This window comes from Phoxinus phoxinus (assembly GCF_949152265.1).
Source record: "Phoxinus phoxinus genome assembly, chromosome: 6".
NCBI lineage: Eukaryota > Metazoa > Chordata > Actinopteri > Cypriniformes > Leuciscidae > Phoxinus > Phoxinus phoxinus.
Genome location: NC_136881.1, coordinates 1672525 through 1692524, shown reverse-complemented (window position 1 = coordinate 1692524; position 20000 = coordinate 1672525). Strand labels below are relative to the sequence as shown.

The window sequence follows — 20000 nt, the reverse complement described above, 5'->3', positions numbered from 1 at the left end:
TTTATAACGTTTGTGAGAAACCAAACCGTTTGTAAATCCGTCAAGATTTCAGCAAGATAAGAGTGTGTGTGTTCGTGCAGATCACTCGCCGTACATCAGGAACCACAGAGCCGCCAGAAAGCTTGCCTGTGACAAGATGGCCGCCGGTGATGACGTTAGAGACTCCGCCGTATGACATCTAGCCTTCGATTTTGTGTCGCCCTCAAAAAGTTTCAATTTTAACTTGCTATATAAAAATATCTGTGGGGTATTTTAAGCTAAAACTTCACACACACACTCTGGGGACATCAGAGACTTATTTTACATCTTGTGAAAATGGTTCTTCTGTGACATCTGTGGAAAAATACACTTTAGGAACCTTTATTTTTAAGAGTGCATGCTGATGATGATGAAATCTACAGCTAATTAAGTTATTAAGAATCAATATCATGTCTGTTTTTATTCTTGGGATTTTAAATAGATATTTTGTGTTAACAATATAGTTTTTTTTTTCATGTTGTTTGAGCGTTTATTGGTTGACAGCATCATGTTTATCAAATAAAAGGCAAGAAATGCACATGTTAGTCCTACTGGAAACCTATGTTTCAAACGATCTAGTTTGTTTTGTGTTGTGTTGGATTTTTTAAAAGGATTTATTAAGATAGGAATTTCAATAGGAAACCTGTGCACACTCCATGAGGATTCTGGAACTCGGAATCGTTACATGAACTTCATTTCCCAAAATGCTCCACTACCCCTGAAAGGAAGTTGATCAAACTGAAACTTGCCATCTATATACAACGTTTAAACTCCCAAACACTATATTATATATTTATTTTACACATCCATCTCATATCCCAGATCTACGACACGGTTTGTAGTTATTTTATTGTTTTTAACGTGTGGAGTCTAGCGTCAAGGAGTCCGATTCATTTTGAGCGAATCGATTCGGACGGTTCGGTTCAGTTAATCAACTAAATATTTGTTATATAATACTGTTTTCAGTTGAGATAGGTTACACTTTGTATTCGCATATATAGGAAGCTCGTTTCCGCACCGAATAAAAAAAAACTTAATTGCAACTTTTATCTTTAATGTCCTACTTTTTTTCACAATTGAGATATAAACTCGCAATTTTGAGAGAAAAGGTTAGACTTGTAAGGTAAAAGTCGCAATTATTATTTTTTCGCGGCGGAAATCTTCCATAGTATATGGATATTCTGTTTATGATCTCACCCATAGACTAATAAGATCTCACCTCAAATAATATACTTGGTTGAACACCGAATCATTCAAAGGAACCGATTCATTTCGCGAAGCGAACGCCAAAATCGTGTCCACGGTGCGCACGTGGTTTGTATGTTAAACACTCTGGTCTTCTTCTGTCCAGCACTCAAAGACGACCTGAACGAGACACAGGATCCCGACTGTAGCCCGCACTTCATCAGAAATAACGTAAGTAAGCAATTACACCAATTACAGAAGCAACAAATACGCGGCCTAACAACTTTAAGAAGATAACTTAGGAACTGCATGGAAGTTGTTAATTGTTGTTAACATTTTGACTGATGTAGCATCATGATTTGTTGTGCAGTGTTGAATGTTTTACAGGTTTTTAAACATGTTTTATGGTAATATCCTGTCTTTTTGGACATAATAGCACCTCTTTTTGGACGTGTTCATAAAACATGGTAAAATCATAACATTAAATATGGGAATCCTTTACAATCACAACAGTGCATAGTACAACCATGCTTCTTTTATTGTGTCAGAAACGGCAAAACATGTTCGTGCATGATACTTGCTCATGCATTTCAAGACATATCTAATGCATAATCATTAATATGCATGCATGCATATATGTGTTGCATTTAGTGTTCTTACAAACGTCCAAAGTAGAAGTAAATGAGCAGCAAACGCTGGATCTCGTGATGGGAGTCACTCATGTGATGCTCGTCCACATTCTCCCTGTGATTGTGTGTTTAATTGATTTGTGGTCATCAGTTATCCACATTCACTCTTGCTCAACCCGAGGAATTGTGTCAGTGGGTTTTGAAGCCAAAGTTCAACTTAAAGAGTCTTGTTTATAAAGGTAATTGATGGTATTTTCCATGCAAATGCAATGTTTTGTGCAAATGCACAGTGATTTTTTGCACTAGTGCTTCTGTAGGTGTGTGTGGAGTTAATGTCTGCTGGGATTTAAGGTCTGGCATCGGCACTGAAAGGTCAATGGCAGGAGATGAGATCAGACTCGCATCGGTGCATCCTATAGGTCAAAGCCTTCATGCAATCAAACCGCCTCTATAGATGATATACAAACTATTTGCCATGCAGATAGTGACATTTTGTGAGATAGTGACGACAAATATATCAGAGATTATCGGTATCCAACAATAAATGTGTGCCAAAATCAGCAGCACAGTTTTTAATTAAATCGTTTGATAAATAAATATACAATCTATTCGTTAACTATATTAGTTAACGTGAACTATCAATGAAAAATACAACTAAAGCATTCAATAATCTCGTTTAGTGATGTTAAACTCAACATTTACCAATTCATTATTCAACCAAATCTGTTCATTTTATTTAATGGACCTTGCAACATACATTAAAGGATAATTCCGGTATTTAACAGCTTGAGTCTATATTGTAGTTTGTTTTGGATGAACAAGAGTGGTGGACAACATTTTTTTGACAATGGTTCCTCTCTCGAGTTTTTGACTATAAAAGAATTGGCCATGGACCCATTTAACATTGGAGTCAATGGGCATGTCCGAAAATGTCATTAAAACAGCCAATAATGTTCGTTTACAAAACTGTTAAACTCACCGAGTGGTTAGTGGTGTTCGTTGATGATTATAAACAATATATCGTCGCAATATATGATTCCAATCCGTTAATTTTGCTATAGTGGAACTATTTTTTCAGACACTTCACAACCGTGTAACTTCCGCTCAATATTTGAATCTGAAGCGTTAGCACACTCCCGACCACTGGATGGCGATAACCGATGTTTATGTCTCGCGGGACACTCGCGGTCACAGTCGAGTTCAACTTCATATTGCACTGGTCAGTGGTCACGTCTTTCAATATTTTCAAGGTTTTGTTAGTTTATTTGGCTTACTCTCCCGGAGCAGAGTTGCTCTGCTCGCTAGCCTTATGAGAAACGGAAGCGAGCAAAAAGACGACATCGACCAAATGTAAACAGCCCCCTTTCCGTTTCCGGTAGCGCATTTATATTAACCAGCACTCAGTCCTTCAACAGAATTCAATGGGATTTTACAAAATGACGAATAAAACACGACAGAAACTGTATTTCGCAACACTTTTTGTTTCTGGAACATCAACGAACATCACTAACCACTCGGTGAGTTGCACAGTTTTGTAAACGAACATTATTGGCTGTTTTAATTACATTTTCGGACATGCCCATTGACTCCAATGTTAAATGGGTCCATGGCCAATTCTATTATAGTCAAAAACTCGAGAGAGGAACCATTGTCAAAAAAATGTTGTCCACCACTCTTGTTCATCCAAAACAAACTACAATATAGACTCAAGGTGTTAAATACCGGAATTATCCTTTAACTTGATGCAACCTGGACACGTCATCAGTGATGTTACCTGGGGTCACAGTGTTTCGGGTCTTTCAAGCATCATACACCCAGGCGACCCAGCTGGGGTTGATCAGGCTGAGCTGACATGAACTAACAATCAACTGTTGTATTTTTATTAACTATAAATAATGTTGCTCATTGTCAGTTAATGCATGAATTAACGATCTAAAAAGACCTTATTGTAAAGTGTTTGCAGTTTATGTATTGTTTAAAATACTATTAAAAATTCGTTTTATTAATTTATTCAATTATATACTGATAATTCATATTCAATTTTATTTTTGACACTATAAATAAATGAATGAATGGCAGAGTTGAGTCTAAGGTCTCATAATTATTCCAGTAGTTTTGCACAAGATGTTGCATTAAATAAACACTAATGAAAGGGATGTTACTGTAGTCTTATTAATTATTAAAATATGTATTTAAAATTATTGAATGTAGTCATATTATAGTTGTAATAATTCTTTCAAATAATTAAAAAGTTTTTTGTGTTTTTTGACATTTCTCAAAATTATGCCAATATTTGAGAACGAGATTTTGTATTAATTAAACACTTAATAAAAATAAAACTTTTTTTTTTTTATAATTTTTTTTTAATTAAACAAAAAATATTTTTTTTAAACGATTGTTTATAGAAATGTTTTCCCCCCAAAAAAATAAATGAATTTATTCATTTTTGACACTAGTCCAATTCCTCATATTGATGCCAGTAGTCATATATGAGATCATTGCATGTGTTCATGTTGAGGTCATGTGACCGTACAGGTCAGAGGTCATGGCGGAGCGGGTGCTGGTGGTGGGCGGCGGCGGTCGTGAACACGCACTAGCGTGGAAGTTAGCGCAGTCGCCTCTCGTTCAGCAGGTCCTCGTGGCTCCGGGGAACGCCGGCACGGCCAACAGCGGCAAGATCTGCAACTCGGGTGAGAATTGAAGTGAAAAAGTAGTGCTGGGCATCGATTAATCGCATCCAAAAAAAAAAAAAGTTTGTGTTTACATAATATATGTGTGTACTGTGTATAATTATGTTGAATATTTAAATACACACATATGCATGTATAAATGTAATAAAAATGTGTTTGTCATTTTATAAACAATATACATTTTTATTAAAATGCTCTTAGAGAATCCATGAGTAATCGATTAGTTGAGTACTTGCAAATCAAAAATACATGTATGACGTGTACATGATAATGCATTGTTTTATTCATAAATGTTAGGCTACAACCTACAATTTTCTAAATGAACAACATTAATAAATTATTAATTTTTTATTTTATTTTTTCCCAGAGGTGTCCGTGAACAATCACTGTATTTTAGCGCAGTATTGTAAGGATCATAGCGTGGGACTCGTGGTTGTTGGTCCAGAAGTTCCTCTCGCTGCTGGTAAGACGCTTCATATCTTCATTATTATTTTATTTTATTAATAAATTACATTAGCATTATCTTAACACGATTAACACGTTGCTAGTTTAATGTTAACATGATTAGCATTTTGTTAGTATGATGTTAAAACAATTAACATGTTGCTAGTATAATGTTAACAAGAAGAACATGCTGTTAGTATAATACTAACATGATTTGAATGTTGTTAGCATTGTTAACACAATTAGCATGTTGCTAGTATGATGTTAACTTGATTAGCAAGTTGGCAACATAATGCAATTTGCATGTTGCTTGCATGATAGTTACATGGTTAGCATGTTCTAGCATAATGCGAACACAATTAGCATGTTGTTAACATGTTTTAAGCAAGATGCTAATATGTTTGTTGTTAACATAATGCTAACATGTTTTAATGCCTCACTAGATGTTGTTAGCCTGTTTTAGCATGATGCTAACACATTTTGACTTGTTTTGGATCATGGTTTAATAATTTTAGCAGTTAAGCATGCGTGTTCTAGCAGATGTTTGTGCGCATATGTGGCACTCTCCAGATGTTGTGCTGTTGATGACTGAAGGGGTCTGTCTTAGGCATCGTGGACGATCTGACGGCCGCCGGCGTGTCGTGTTTCGGCCCGTCGGCGAAGGCTGCGCAGCTGGAGGCCAGTAAGAGTTTCTCCAAGTCCTTCATGGACCGTCACAACATTCCCACCGCCCGCTGGAGCTCCTTCACCGACCCGCAGGAGGCCTGCGAATACATCCGAGGGTAAACATCTGCAGCATACGCGGAGAGATGCACAAAATATGATTACAAATATCTTCTGTGGGAGCAAATTATAATAAATTGCAAATTTTAAAGTCGATATGTAATTTGCGCTAGTGAAACGCAAAAAAATCATGTTTTTGCATGGTGCTAACATGGCTAGCATGATGCTAACATGGCTAGCATGATGCTAACATGGCTAGCATGATGCTAACATGGCTAGCATGATGCTAACATGGCTAGCATGATGTTAACATGGCTAGCATGATGTTAACATGGCTAGCATGATGGTAACATGGCTAGCATGATGCTAACATGATTAGCTTGTTTCAAGAGAGATGTTAACACAATGTATTGATAACATGATTAGCATGATGTTAACATGACGTTAACCTTATTAACGTTGTTATCATGTTTTAGGAATATGTTAACGCGATTAGCATGTTTCTTGCATGATGTTAACACAATTAGCATGTTGTTAACATGATTAGCATTATGTTAACCAAATTAACATGTAGTTATCTTGTTTTTAACAAGATGTTAACACAATTAGCATGTTGTTAACATGCTAACTCAATTAGCATTTGCTTGTATTATGTTAACATGATGCTAACACAATTAGGATGTTGCTAACATGTTTTAAACAAGATGCTTGTTTATAATTAACATGGTTAGTTTGTTGTTAGCAACATGCTAATCGTGTTAGCATGATGCTAGTAACATGCTAATCATGTTAGCATGATTCCATTAAAAAAAAAAAAAAAAGGAATTTTTGATTTCATGCTGATGCTGTCTTTAAGATGCATCTAAAAACATGACATACACTCTTGTAGAGTTCAGTAGAGATGGTGTGTGTTGTGTGTGTTCAGCGCGGAGTTTCCCGCTCTGGTGGTGAAGGCTAGCGGTTTGGCTGCTGGGAAGGGCGTCGTAGTCGCTCGTGATAAAGACGAGGCCTGTCAGGCGGTTCTGGACATCATGAAGGTCAGTCACTCGCTGATGATTATATATTGGCACCGGATCTGTTTGTCTCTAGTTGAAAGAATGATGACCTTGGATGTGTCACAGTTATTTCACAATAACTCCCCGAGTCAAAACATGAGCGGGTCGAAAATAGTGAGGATTAGTCAAATCAAAATAATGCATTAGAATTCACTGCTGTATAAATCCTTAAATATAATATACAGATCTAACGTAACAATGTGTAGTAAGTTTTATATAAGTAACAATTTTGTTTATATAAATGTTATGTATTTTATGTTATGTAAAATAGTGAAATATTATTATAATGTAAATCATCAGTTTTCTATGTGAATATACAGTAAATTGTAATTTATTCCTGTGATCAAAGCTGAATTTATCATCATTACTCCAGTCTTCAGTGTCACATGATCCTCCAGAAATCAGGATAATATGATTATTATCAAGTTCTAAAGAACAGTATTTATTTGAAACAGAATCTTTTGTTACATTATTTGACTAACTAAATGTGTGTTAAATCCATCAGGACAAGGCGTTTGGTTCTGCTGGTGAGACTGTGGTGGTGGAGGAGCTGCTGGAAGGAGAGGAAGTGTCTGTAAGTACTTCCTGTTTAAATGGATAGTTCACCCAAAAATGCTAAACAGCCCATGATTTACTCGCCCTCAACTCATCCTATGACATTAGGATTATGATGAACACTTTTATGATGGACAGATGCACGTTTATGATGGACAGATGCACTTTTATGAGGATAGATGCACTTTTATGATGGACAGATGCACTTTTATGATGGACAGATGCACTTTTATGATGGACGGATGCACTTTTATGATGGACGGATGCACTTTTATGATGGATAGATGCACTTTTATGATGGACGGATGCACTTTTATGATGGACGGATGCACTTTTATGATGGATAGATGCACTTTTATGATGGACAGATGCACTTTTATGATGGACAGATGCACTTTTATGATGGATAGATGCACTTTTATGATGGACAGATGCACTTTTATGATGGACAGATGCACTTTTATGATGGACAGATGCACTTTTATGATGGACGGATGCACTTTTATGATGGACGGATGCACTTTTATGATGGACGGATGCACTTTTATGATGGATAGATGCACTTTTATGATGGACGGATGCACTTTTATGATGGACGGATGCACTTTTATGATGGATAGATGCACTTTTATGATGGACAGATGCACTTTTATGATGGACAGATGCACTTTTATGATGGATAGATGCACTTTTATGATGGACAGATGCACTTTTATGATGGATAGATGCACTTTTATGAGGACAGATGCACTTTTATGATGGACAGATGCACTTTTATGATGGACGGATGCACTTTTATGATGGACGGATGCACTTTTATGATGGACGGATGCACTTTTATGATGGACGGATGCACTTTTATGATGGATAGATGCACTTTTATGATGGACAGATGCACTTTTATGATGGACAGATGCACTTTTATGATGGATAGATGCACTTTTATGATGGATAGATGCACTTTTATGATGGATAGATGCACTTTTATGATGGATAGATGCACTTTTATGATGATAGATGCACTTTTATGATGGATAGATGCACTTTAATGATGGATAGATGCACTTTTATGATGGACAGATGCACTTTTATGATGGACAGATGCACTTTTATGATGGATAGATGCACTTTTATGATGATGGATGCACTTTTATGATGGACAGATGCACTTTTATGATGGACAGATGCACTTTTATGATGGATAGATGCACTTTTATGATGGACAGATGCACTTTTATGATGGACAGATGCACTTTTATGATGGATAGATGCACTTTTATGATGGATAGATGCACTTTTATGATGGATAGATGCACTTTTATGATGGATAGATGCACTTTTATGATGGATAGATGCACTTTTATGATGGACAGATGCACTTTTATGATGGACAGATGCACTTTTATGATGGATAGATGCACTTTTATGATGGATAGATGCACTTTTATGATGGACAGATGCACTTTTATGATGGATAGATGCACTTTTATGATGGATAGATGCACTTTTATGATGGACAGATGCACTTTTATGATGGACAGATGCACTTTTATGATGGACAGATGCACTTTTATGATGGACAGATGCACTTTTATGATGGACAGATGCACTTTTATGATGGATAGATGCACTTTTATGATGGACAGATGCACTTATGATGGATAGATGCACTTTTATGATGGATAGATGCACTTTTATGATGATGGATGCACTTTTATGATGGACAGATGCACTTTTATGATGGACAGATGCACTTTTATGATGGACAGATGCACTTTTATGATGGATAGATGCACTTTTATGATGGATAGATGCACTTTTATGATGATGGATGCACTTTTATGATGGACAGATGCACTTTTATGATGGATAGATGCACTTTTATGATGGATAGATGCACTTTTATGATGGATAGATGCACTTTTATGATGGACAGATGCACTTTTATGATGGACAGATGCACTTTTATGATGGACAGATGCACTTTTATGATGGATAGATGCACTTTTATGATGGATAGATGCACTTTTATGATGGATATATGCACTTTTATGATGGATAGATGCACTTTTATGATGATGGATGCACTTTTATGATGATGGATGCACTTTTTTGATGGACGGATGCACTTTTATGATGGATAGATGCACTTTTATGATGGACGGATGCACTTTTATGATGGATAGATGCACTTTTATGATGGATGGATGCACTTTTTTGATGGACGGATGCACTTTTATGATGGATAGATGCACTTTTATGATGGACGGATGCACTTTTATGATGGATAGATGCACTTTTATGATGGATAGATGCACTTTTATGATGATGGATGCACTTTTATGATGATGGATGCACTTTTATGATGGATAGATGCACATTTTTGATGGACGGATGCACTTTTATGATGGATAGATGCACTTTTATGATGGATAGATGCACTTTTATGATGATGGATGCACTTTTATGATGATGGATGCACTTTTATGATGGATAGATGCACATTTTTGATGGACGGATGCACTTTTATGATGGACAGATGCACTTTTATGATGGACAGATGCACTTTTATGATGGACAGATGCACTTTTATGATGGACAGATGCACTTTTATGATGGACAGATGCACTTTTATGAGGATAGATGCACTTTTATGATGGACAGATGCACTTTTATGATGGATAGATGCACTTTTATGATGGATAGATGCACTTTTATGATGAATAGATGCACTTTTATGATGGATAGATGCACTTTTATGATGGATGGATGCACTTTTTTGATGGACAGATGCACTTTTATGATGGACAGATGCACTTTTATGATGGACAGATGCACTTTTATGATGGATATATGCACTTTTATGATGGATAGATGCACTTTTATGATGATGGATGCACTTTTATGATGGATAGATGCACTTTTTTGATGGACGGATGCACTTTTATGATGGATAGATGCACTTTTATGATGGACGGATGCACTTTTATGATGGACAGATGCACTTTTATGATGGATAGATGCACTTTTATGATGATTGATGCACTTTTTTGATGGACGGATGCACTTTTATGATGGATAGATGCACTTTTATGATGGACGGATGCACTTTTATGATGGATAGATGCACTTTTATGGACTTCAAAACAGAAACGGCCATTCACTGCCATTATAAAGCTTGGAAGAGCCAGGACATTTTTTTATATGACTCTGATTGTATTCGTTTGGAAGAAGAAAGTCATATACACCTAGGATGACTTGAGGGCGAGTAAATCATGGGCTAATGTTCATTTCTGGTTGAACTCGCCCTTTAAGTCCTGGTGTTGATGAGGTGATCAGATCACGCTAATAATCTTGTCTGTTCTCAGTGTTTGTGTTTCAGCGATGGCGTCACAGTGTCACCGATGCCGCCGGCTCAAGATCACAAGCGTCTGATGGATGGAGACGAGGGGCCGAACACGGGCGGCATGGGCGCGTACTGCCCGACACCACAGGTCAACATCGCGATCAATCGCTAAAACATCAGTCTCGATTCAAACACACACGCGATCTTATGCCTGAATAACAACAATGTGGACCTATTGTGCCGTTTCTTCCATCCGTCTTCAGTGTGTAATGATGCTGTAGCAGAGGGAGTTAATCTCTATAGCAATGGCTACGTTTACATGCAACCAAATAATCCGTTAGTAATGGGGTTGACGCTCAATCGGACTGAAAAGCCTTCATGTAAACGCCTTAATCGATCCGATTGAGCTCGATTCCTTTTCTAATGCGATCGAGAGAACATGTAAACACTTGCGAAACTGAAAGGACTGTGCATGTGACTGGTTTTGGGCATTCTTACTGGGTGATAAATATAAGCAGCGGCACAACGGTTCATATGATCATTGTCCCCTAATTATGACCAGAAATGGATAAATATTAAGCCTGCTGTTTAAAGGGTTAGTTCACCCAAAAATGAAAATAATGTAATTAATGACTCACCCTCATGTCGTTCTAAGCCCGTAAGACCTCCGTTCATCTTCGGAACACAGTTTAAGATATTTTAGATTTAGTCCGAGAGCTTTCTGTCCCTCCATTGAAAATGTATATACGGTATACTGTCCATGTCCATAAAGGTAATAAAAACATCATCACAGTAGTCCATGTGACATCAGTGGGTTAGTTAGAAGTTTTTGAACGACATGAGCTTAGAACGACATGAGGGCGAGTCATTAATGACATTATTTTCATTTTTGGGTGAACTAACCCTTTAAAACAAATTAAGATCCAATGTATGAGAGTGGTTATTATGCGCAAACATCGGGAAACTGTGTATATTTGTCAAAAAATATATTCTGATTTGAAGCTTGTGACGTATAAACGCGCACATCGACTCGATCACATGATTAGCCAGTGTCAGTGTTTCTGAACTCCTGAAACGCCTCCATTGTAGTCTCGAGTTTCTTCCGGGAACGAACACGTCACAATATTCCTCATTATAATAATTCATATGCAGAATAAAGGGGCGGGGCCTGGTTGAGTTAGTTAGTAGTGTGTTAAACTGGCGGTTATAAAAAGGGGCGGGACATTTCCCAAACACACTCGAAGCGCTCGACCAATCACAACACACTGCTCCAGCCGACCAATCAGAGCACAGTGTGCTTTTTCAGAAGGAGAGGCTTCATAGAGACAGGAAGTAAACAGAGCGTTACTGACAGACTGGGAAGAGAGGAGCCGCAACAATGGAGAATATGAGGAGAATAATCAACATTCAAGCAGGAAAACCTGTTCTAGTAGAGCCTGAAAACTACAGCAAGACTATAAAAGGGTATAATATGTCCTTTGACGAGTGTGATCACAGTGATTCAGATCTGCAGTACCACTGACACAGATAGAGCAGTTATTAGATGGATAATTAAAATGATCACAGAAGTACTGGGATAAAAGTTTAGTTGAAATATAAACACTGATGTCGACGGTAGCGATGGAGAAAATAACCTTTTGAAAGTAACGTGACGCTTCAAATAACGATTGTATCAATTACACCGTTACACCAGTAGGAGGCGACAAGTGACTAATTTTTTTTTTCAAAACATTAAAAAACCCCGCAAATTCATCCAGTAATGAAACAAGTATTTATGAGTCATTGAATTGTTTTGTTCAAAAATTCTGATTCATCCAGTAATGAGTCATTGAATAATTTACTCAAACCAATTTTGTTTTATTAATTCAAATTCAATCATTTTTGAATATACATTTTGTCCAAACTTCTAGTAAAGTACATGTAATTTAATTTAGTTGTCTGTTCAGAATCATGATCTCTGTTTGAAACAAAAAAAAAGATTCTCAATCTATCCAGAATCATGCAGTTCTGTCTTATTTTTTATCTTGGATACCTGTATTAAAGATGTAATATTTTCATGTATATATATATATATATGTGTGTGTTGATGGCGCTGTTGAATGTGTGTGAAGGTGTCTGAGGAAGAGCTGCAGGAGATCAAGAGATCCGTTCTGCAGAAAACCGTGGACGGCATGAGAGACGAGGGAACGCCGTATGTGGGTGAGTTACACACAGACGAACCACTATAAACTGATGATTATGGCTTACAGCTTATTTAGAATAATTAGAATATTGTGAAAAGGTTTTCATAATTATCAAAATTATAACAAATACAGGCTTGAAATATCTCACTTTGCATGTAATGAGTATGGAATAATTGACGACAGGCCGTTGAATTATTATAAAAATAATGCACTATTAGTGCAAATAGTGCATTATTTTTATAATAATTCAACGGCCTGTCGTCAATTATTCCGCTTATACTACAGTCACCACACCTCGAAACATTGTTCAGATGATGTATTTTAAGACGTTTGTAAAGGTTTTTGTTATTAAAACGCTCTTGTATGCAGGACTAATTCCTTGCGCATCTAAACGCATGCTCCGTTGCTAATTCCAGAACGTCATTGTAGAGTTAGCGGCGGTTTGAGCCGCTGATAGCAGAGTAACGCTGGACACACACTTAACCACTGACACACACTCTGACTGTGAATGCAGCAGATTTTAAACACCGCTGTGAACACACACACTGAACGCGCTGAACACGCACGCATGATCAGTCATAAGTATCAAATTACATTCATAACCGGCCTTACAGTGAGTGTGTCCCCGGCTTTATGCAGTTATTAATGCAGATATGAGAGAGAGAGAGAGAAGCATGAGCGTCAATATTATAATTTATTTATTAATTCAATTCATTTTAATTAATTCGTTCATTCTGTTTCTATTATTGACAGTAGACTAGCCTAATAAATGAAACACAAAGCCCTATTAACAAGTATAGGCCTATCAATAATTATTTGTTATATTATCTTCAATAATTACGAAAACCCGTGCAACAGGACTATACATTTATTTAAATATTCAGTTTAATTTTCTATTGATTATATATAGGACTATATACTTTATTTATTCAAATTAAACTGCATGTTTCCATTGATTGTGAAGTTAGACATTGAGAATTGCAGATCGAGCGCATGGGGCTTTTCTTGTTATGAATTGTATCGTATTGTCCGTTATTACGGTTAACTACGCGCAGTGATATGGAGCTGTGATGCGGTCAAGACCTGCCGGAACTACTTTAGCCGTGCGGTTCCCTGCAAATAATTGCACACCGTAGAACGTTTGTCAACCAATCAGATTCAAGCATTCAACGGCCCTGTAGTATAAGTCTATATAATATATTAGTTTCACCTTTTAAGCTGAATTACTGAAATAAATGAACTTTTGCACCATATTCTCATTTTTCCAGTTTCACATGTGTGTATGTTTTAAACTACCGAGCTTTGATCATAAAACTAAGCATTTCAAGAAATGACATTTACAGGTAAGCATAAAAAGAAGATATTATTGAATAATTACAATGAATTACAACATCATGCGCTGTCTTTCATGTCTTCTGAAGTCAATGAAACTGTCAGAACAGAATGTTTTCGCTGTCTTCTGTCAATCATTCTTCCTCGCGCTCGTCTTCCTCCCTCAGGTGTTTTATACGCCGGACTGATGTTGACTAAACGGGGACCGAAAGTCCTCGAGTTCAACTGCCGCTTCGGTGACCCCGAGTGTCAGGTGAGATGAGTTATAGCACATTTGGTTCATGTTTGTCTGCTTTCGGCAAGTTATATCTCCGGTTTGGCTCTGTGGACGTTTGATGTCTGTTGATCCTTGGGGCGAAATCTCAACGTATGAAATATAATACCGTTGATTTAATGACAGGGTGTTCAGGTAAACAAATCAATTAAAGAGATTCAGTCAGAAACATCAGTGACTTTCGGGGGTTAGGAATTATTTCCTATAAATGCCTTGCAGGCTTTAAGCTGTTTCCCAGGAATAAGCCTAAATAATTTCACAAAAACAAAGCATCATAACTGTAGTCCAAATGACCCATGCGCACGCATTACAACTCTTTTGAATTCATGTGAATTATAATTATTTTTTGTGAGGAATTGACCAAATATTGAAGCGCAGTTCCTTCCTCGGGTCAACTTTAGCTGGAAAATAACATGATTCAAGAACCGCTATAAAGCCAAAACAATCTGTTACCTTAAATTATACGTTTGAAGGCCCGTTCACACCGCTGTGTGTCGCTAGCCTCTGTACTGGGAGTCGCTTGTGGGCGTTGGTAGTGCTGTCGCTCTAATGTTATTGGTTGACTGGACGTCTGGCCATATCTATACTATACCATCACAAGTGACACAACTAACGTTATATTATTTTAATTTGACTAGAAATTATAGACTCAAAAGAAACCGTATGCTGTTGGGAGTGTTTTTATATCACCAAAGTCTTCTTTCCTATTGGTTGTCGCTCGCGAAAATCGCTTCTCATTTGCATAAAGTTTAAATTTCTGAACTTTTGTCGCGTGTCTCCTGTCGCTTGACACGCCCACATTCTGTCGCCAACGGTCACTGTCGCCGGAAGTCGCCAGCGCTCCATTGAAATGAATGGGATCTTGTCGCTGCGTGTCGCTGGCGGTGTGACGTGTACAAGCGACACGTTACCATTGATTTCAATGGGGAGCGGGCGTTTTCCGGCGACGCGCGATCGCGGCCGTTGGCGACCTGATGGCGCGTGTCTGGCGACGCGATAAAGTTGAGATGTGTTTAACTTTATGCAAATGAAGAGCGACTTTCGGGAGCGACAACCAATAGGAGTGAAGTCAGTGGAGCGCGTGATCATCCGTCACTCTCTGACAGAGGCCAGCTGAACGAGAAGCTAAGTTTAGCCGTCAGAAACTGTGCTGTAAGTTGTGATGTATCTCTGTGTGCATACAGTGGTGTTCACAGCACTGACTCAGAGCCGGACTGGTTTCCTGAACACACACAGACCGGTATTTGCCCGTTTGCTGCAGTTAAATAGCCGCGATGGCCAAAAGCACTCACAGTTTCTCGTTCATCTTTAATATTATGCATGTTATACTGACTCCATTTATATTTTGAATTTTCCTTCCAAAATGTTTGTTTTTAGCGGCAAGAAAACAGATTTTTTGTCTACAACATGGAGAAACATCCGTGAATGTCACTCACAAACATTACTAGGTAACCAGTAGCGGGAACGCCCACTAGCGACCGCACCGCCAGCCACTGGCGACCAGCAGCGACAAAGTCACTTGTAGTGTGAACGCACCTTAAAGCAGCTTTGAAACAATCTACATTGTTAAAAGCGCTATATAAATGAAGAAGACTTGTCTTGACTCCATCTCTGATCTGATCTGATCATTTCAATATTTTCAGTCTGTTCCTCACAAAAAGAGTCAGATTTGTGAATCCAGTCAACAGATTCATTGCAACGAACCGACTCAAAAGAATCGGAATCATTCACTGATCCAGTCGTGTGAACAGCAGAAGGGGAATAGACTAATCCATGAATAACCGCTTGAATCTGTGTGTGTGTGTGTGTGTGTCAGGTCCTGATGCCGTTGCTGAAGTCTGATTTATACGAGGTGTTGAAGAACACGCTCCGGGCGGACCTGAGCTCGAGTCCAGTGCAGTGGCTGGAGGACGGAGTGGCCGTCACTGTGGTCATGGCCAGCGGAGGATATCCCGGCTCATATAAGAAGGGTCTGGAGATCACCGGTGCGTTACCTGACTTTTTTTATTTTATTTAAACAATTTTTTTTTTTTTTTTATGTGACTTTAATATATATATATATATTGTGTGTGTGTGTATATATATATATATTTTTTTTTACATGTTTAAAATGTTAATTTCGCGTATCTCCCCGTAGTAATAAAATAAAATTCGGTATCAAATTTATAGGCAGGAGAAGTAGTTTAAGGCTTGGTTTGTGGAGAATTACAATCATGCGCACATATATTCAAACGCACATAACTATAGAATTAATTCTTGATGCGCACGTGAGCGCCATCAGTGTTTCTCACAGGTTGGCGTTTAAAGTCTGTGTAGAAAGAACCGTGTCGTCTTAACGCCCCCTAATTTAATAACTAATGATCCTTTCGACGGAAGTGAATCAATCAAAACTAACTTTAGCTGGAAAATATCTTTATTCAAGAACCGCTATAAAGCCAAAACAATCTCTGTTACCTTAAATTATACGTTTATCTCTGTAAAGCTGCTGTGCTGTATAAATGATGACTTGACTAAAATGAAAAATCCCACATTATACTAGCCCCAAATTCGACTCTTATTTTGAAATTTGTGCTTTACTACTTCCAGCTGCTCATTCATAAAAATGAGGGAGATACAATAAGCACTCTTACAACCTTTTACAACATATTACAATATAAACCGTAAACATTGTTGTAGTATATGGTTGTAGTAGTGCATATTTTATCTCCCTTATTTTTATGAATGAGCAGCTGGAAGTAGTAAAGCATAAGCATTTTAAAACAAGAGTACCGGTGTATTTCAGGCTTTTATTATCTGGGACATGGAACATATTATATTATATCCTACTATTGTTGGAGTGCATATTGTATCTCCCTAATTTTTATGAATAAGCAGTAGTAGTAAAGCACAGAAATTACAAAATAAGAGTCGAATTTGGGGCTAGTATAATGTAGGACTTTTTCATTTTAAACATGTAATATCATATAATATTTAAATTATATTATAATTAAAATAATATTTTAATAATGTTATATAAAAATTGTTATAATAATAATTTTCCTTCAGTGTTAAATCTTAAAACTAAAGTTTTTAAAACAATAACAAACTTTGTTTATTATTGTTTTAAAAACTTTTTTAGTTTTTAGAAAACCTTTTTAGAAATTACATCGTTTTTGTTTGATTGTGCTTTTTACATTTGACAGTCTGAACAAAAAAGTAAAGAATTTGAAAAAAACACAAATGATCTGGTAATTTTAGGACACATATCTCTGTGATGTCATTCCCTTTTTTGTGCTTTCTTGTCACATGACCAGTGTTGGTTACATCACACTTGAGTCCGAAACTTTATAGTACTATTCTACCATAATATATAGTATAGAAGTAGGCAATAGGCATATTCAGATGCAGAGACTGACTTTGATTGGGCAGTGTTGATCTCCAATGAGTGAATCCTGTGCTCTTTTCTGTAGGTTTGTCCCGGGTGTCAGAGATGGGTGTCCAGGTGTTCCATGCAGGCACTGCGCTGAAGGAAGGGGGCGGGGTTACTACGAGTGGTGGGCGTGTCTTAACTGTGACCGCGGTCCGGCCCACTCTTCAGAACGCCTTACGCTGTGCCAATGAAGCCGTGGCAGCAATCAGCTTCCCTGATGCCGTGTACCGGCGCGACATCGGCCACCGCGCCATCACGTACCTCACCCGCACCAGGTGTGTGTTCACACTGTAACCGTTTCACACTGTAACCGTTTCACACTGTAACCTGTTCACACCGTAACCCGTTCACACCGTAACCGTTTTCACACCGCAGCCGTTTCACACCGTAACCCGTTTCACACCGTAACCCGTTTCACACCGTAACCCGTTTCACACCGTAACCCGTTTCACACCGTAACCCGTTTCACACCGTAACCCGTTTCACACCGTAACCCGTTTCACACCGTAACCCGTTTCACACCGTAACCCGTTTCACACCGTAACCCGTTTCACACCGTAACCCGTTCACACCGTAACCCGTTCACACCGTAACCCGTCCGTTCACACCGTAACCCGTCCGTTCACACCGTAACCCGTCCGTTCACACCGTAACCGTTTTCACACCGCAGCCGTTTCACATCGTAACCCGTTTCACACCGTAACCCGTTCACACCGTAACCCGTTCACACCGTAACCCGTTTCACACCGTAACCCGTTTCACACCGTAACCCGTTTCACACCGTAACCCGTTTCACACCGTAACCCGTTTCACACCGTAACCCGTTTCACACCGTAACCGTTATGAAACCCCTTTCACACCGCAACCGTTTCACACCATGACCCGTTCACACCGCGACCCGTTCACACCGCGACCCGTTCACACCGTAACCGTTTCACACCATGACCCGTTCACACCATGACCCGTTTCACACCATGACCCGTTCACACCGTAACCGTTTCACACCATGACCCGTTCACACCGTAACCGTTATGAAACCCGTTTCACACCATGACCCGTTCACACCGTAACCGTTTCACACCATGACCCGTTCACACCGTAACCGTTATGAAACCCGTTTCACACCATGACCCGTTCACACCGTAACCGTTTCACACCATGACCCGTTCACACCGTAACCGTTATGAAACCCGTTTCACACCATGACCCGTTCACACCGTAACCGTTTCACACCATGACCCGTTCACACCGTAACCGTTTCGAAACCCGTTTCACACCATGACCCGTTTCACACCGTAACCGTTTCGCACCGTAACCGTTTCGAAACCCGTTTCACACCGTAACTGTTTCACACCATGACCCGTTTCACACCGTAACCGTTTCAAAACCCGTTTTACACCGCGACCCGTTCACACCGCGACCCGTTCACACCGTAACCGTTTCAAAACCCGTTTCACACCGCGACCCGTTTCACACCGCGACCCGTTTCACACCGCGACCCGTTTCACACCGCGACCCGTTTCACACCGCGACCCGTTTCACACCGCGACCCGTTTCACACCGCGACCCGTTTCACACCGCGACCCGTTTCACACGGTAACCGTTTCACACCGTGACCCGTTCACACCGTAACTGTTATGAAACCCGTTTCACACCGTGACCCGTTTCACACGGTAACCGTTTCACACCGTGACCCGTTCACACCGTAACTGTTATGAAACCCGTTTCACACCGTGACCCGTTCACACCGTAACCGTTTCACACCGCGACCCGTTCACACCGTAACCGTTTCACACCATGACCCGTTCACACCGCGACCCGTTCACACCGTAACCGTTTCGAAACCCGTTTCACACCGTAACCGTTTCGAAACCCGTTTCACACCATGACCCGTTTCACACCGTAACCGTTTCACACCGTAACCGTTTCGAAACCCGTTTTACACCGTAACCGTTTCACACCATGACCCGTTTTACACCGTAACCGTTTCGAAACCCGTTTTACACCGTAACCGTTTTACACCGTAACCGTTTCACACCGCGACCCGTTCACACCGTAACCGTTTCGAAACCCGTTTCACACCATGACCTGTTTCACACCGTAACCGTTTCGAAACCCGTTTCACACCATGACCCGTTTCACACCGTAACCGTTTCA

The 20000-nt window shown here is 39.0% G+C and overlaps 2 protein-coding genes across 8 annotated transcripts in view; both read left to right on the top strand.

The window, feature by feature from the left end:
* The window catches only part of LOC307000118 (uncharacterized protein), a 10641-nt gene extending 10085 nt beyond the window's left edge, over window positions 1–556 (top strand). For 4 of the 7 annotated variants that reach the window (XM_079615413.1, XM_079615410.1, XM_079615412.1 and 1 more), the window contains exon 5: window positions 1–556. This exon is cut by the window's left edge and continues 951 nt beyond it. The gene's annotated coding sequence lies outside the window, so the exon portion shown is untranslated. The other 3 variants (XR_013797979.1, XR_013797980.1, XR_013797981.1) reach the window with 1 other exon arrangement.
* A 176-nt stretch (window positions 557–732) lies between these two features.
* Window positions 733–20000, top strand: part of gart (phosphoribosylglycinamide formyltransferase) — a 37967-nt gene continuing 18699 nt past the window's right edge. Inside the window, exons 1-12 of the mRNA XM_079615401.1 lie at window positions 733–852; window positions 1370–1434; window positions 4368–4522; window positions 4890–4985; window positions 5574–5748; window positions 6615–6726; window positions 7250–7318; window positions 10668–10793; window positions 12757–12844; window positions 14328–14413; window positions 16251–16419; window positions 17884–18118. Of these exons, the coding sequence (XP_079471527.1) occupies window positions 4378–4522; window positions 4890–4985; window positions 5574–5748; window positions 6615–6726; window positions 7250–7318; window positions 10668–10793; window positions 12757–12844; window positions 14328–14413; window positions 16251–16419; window positions 17884–18118 (1301 nt within the window). The 5' untranslated portion in view covers window positions 733–852; window positions 1370–1434; window positions 4368–4377. The remainder of the gene's footprint in view (window positions 853–1369; window positions 1435–4367; window positions 4523–4889; window positions 4986–5573; window positions 5749–6614; window positions 6727–7249; window positions 7319–10667; window positions 10794–12756; window positions 12845–14327; window positions 14414–16250; window positions 16420–17883; window positions 18119–20000) is intronic.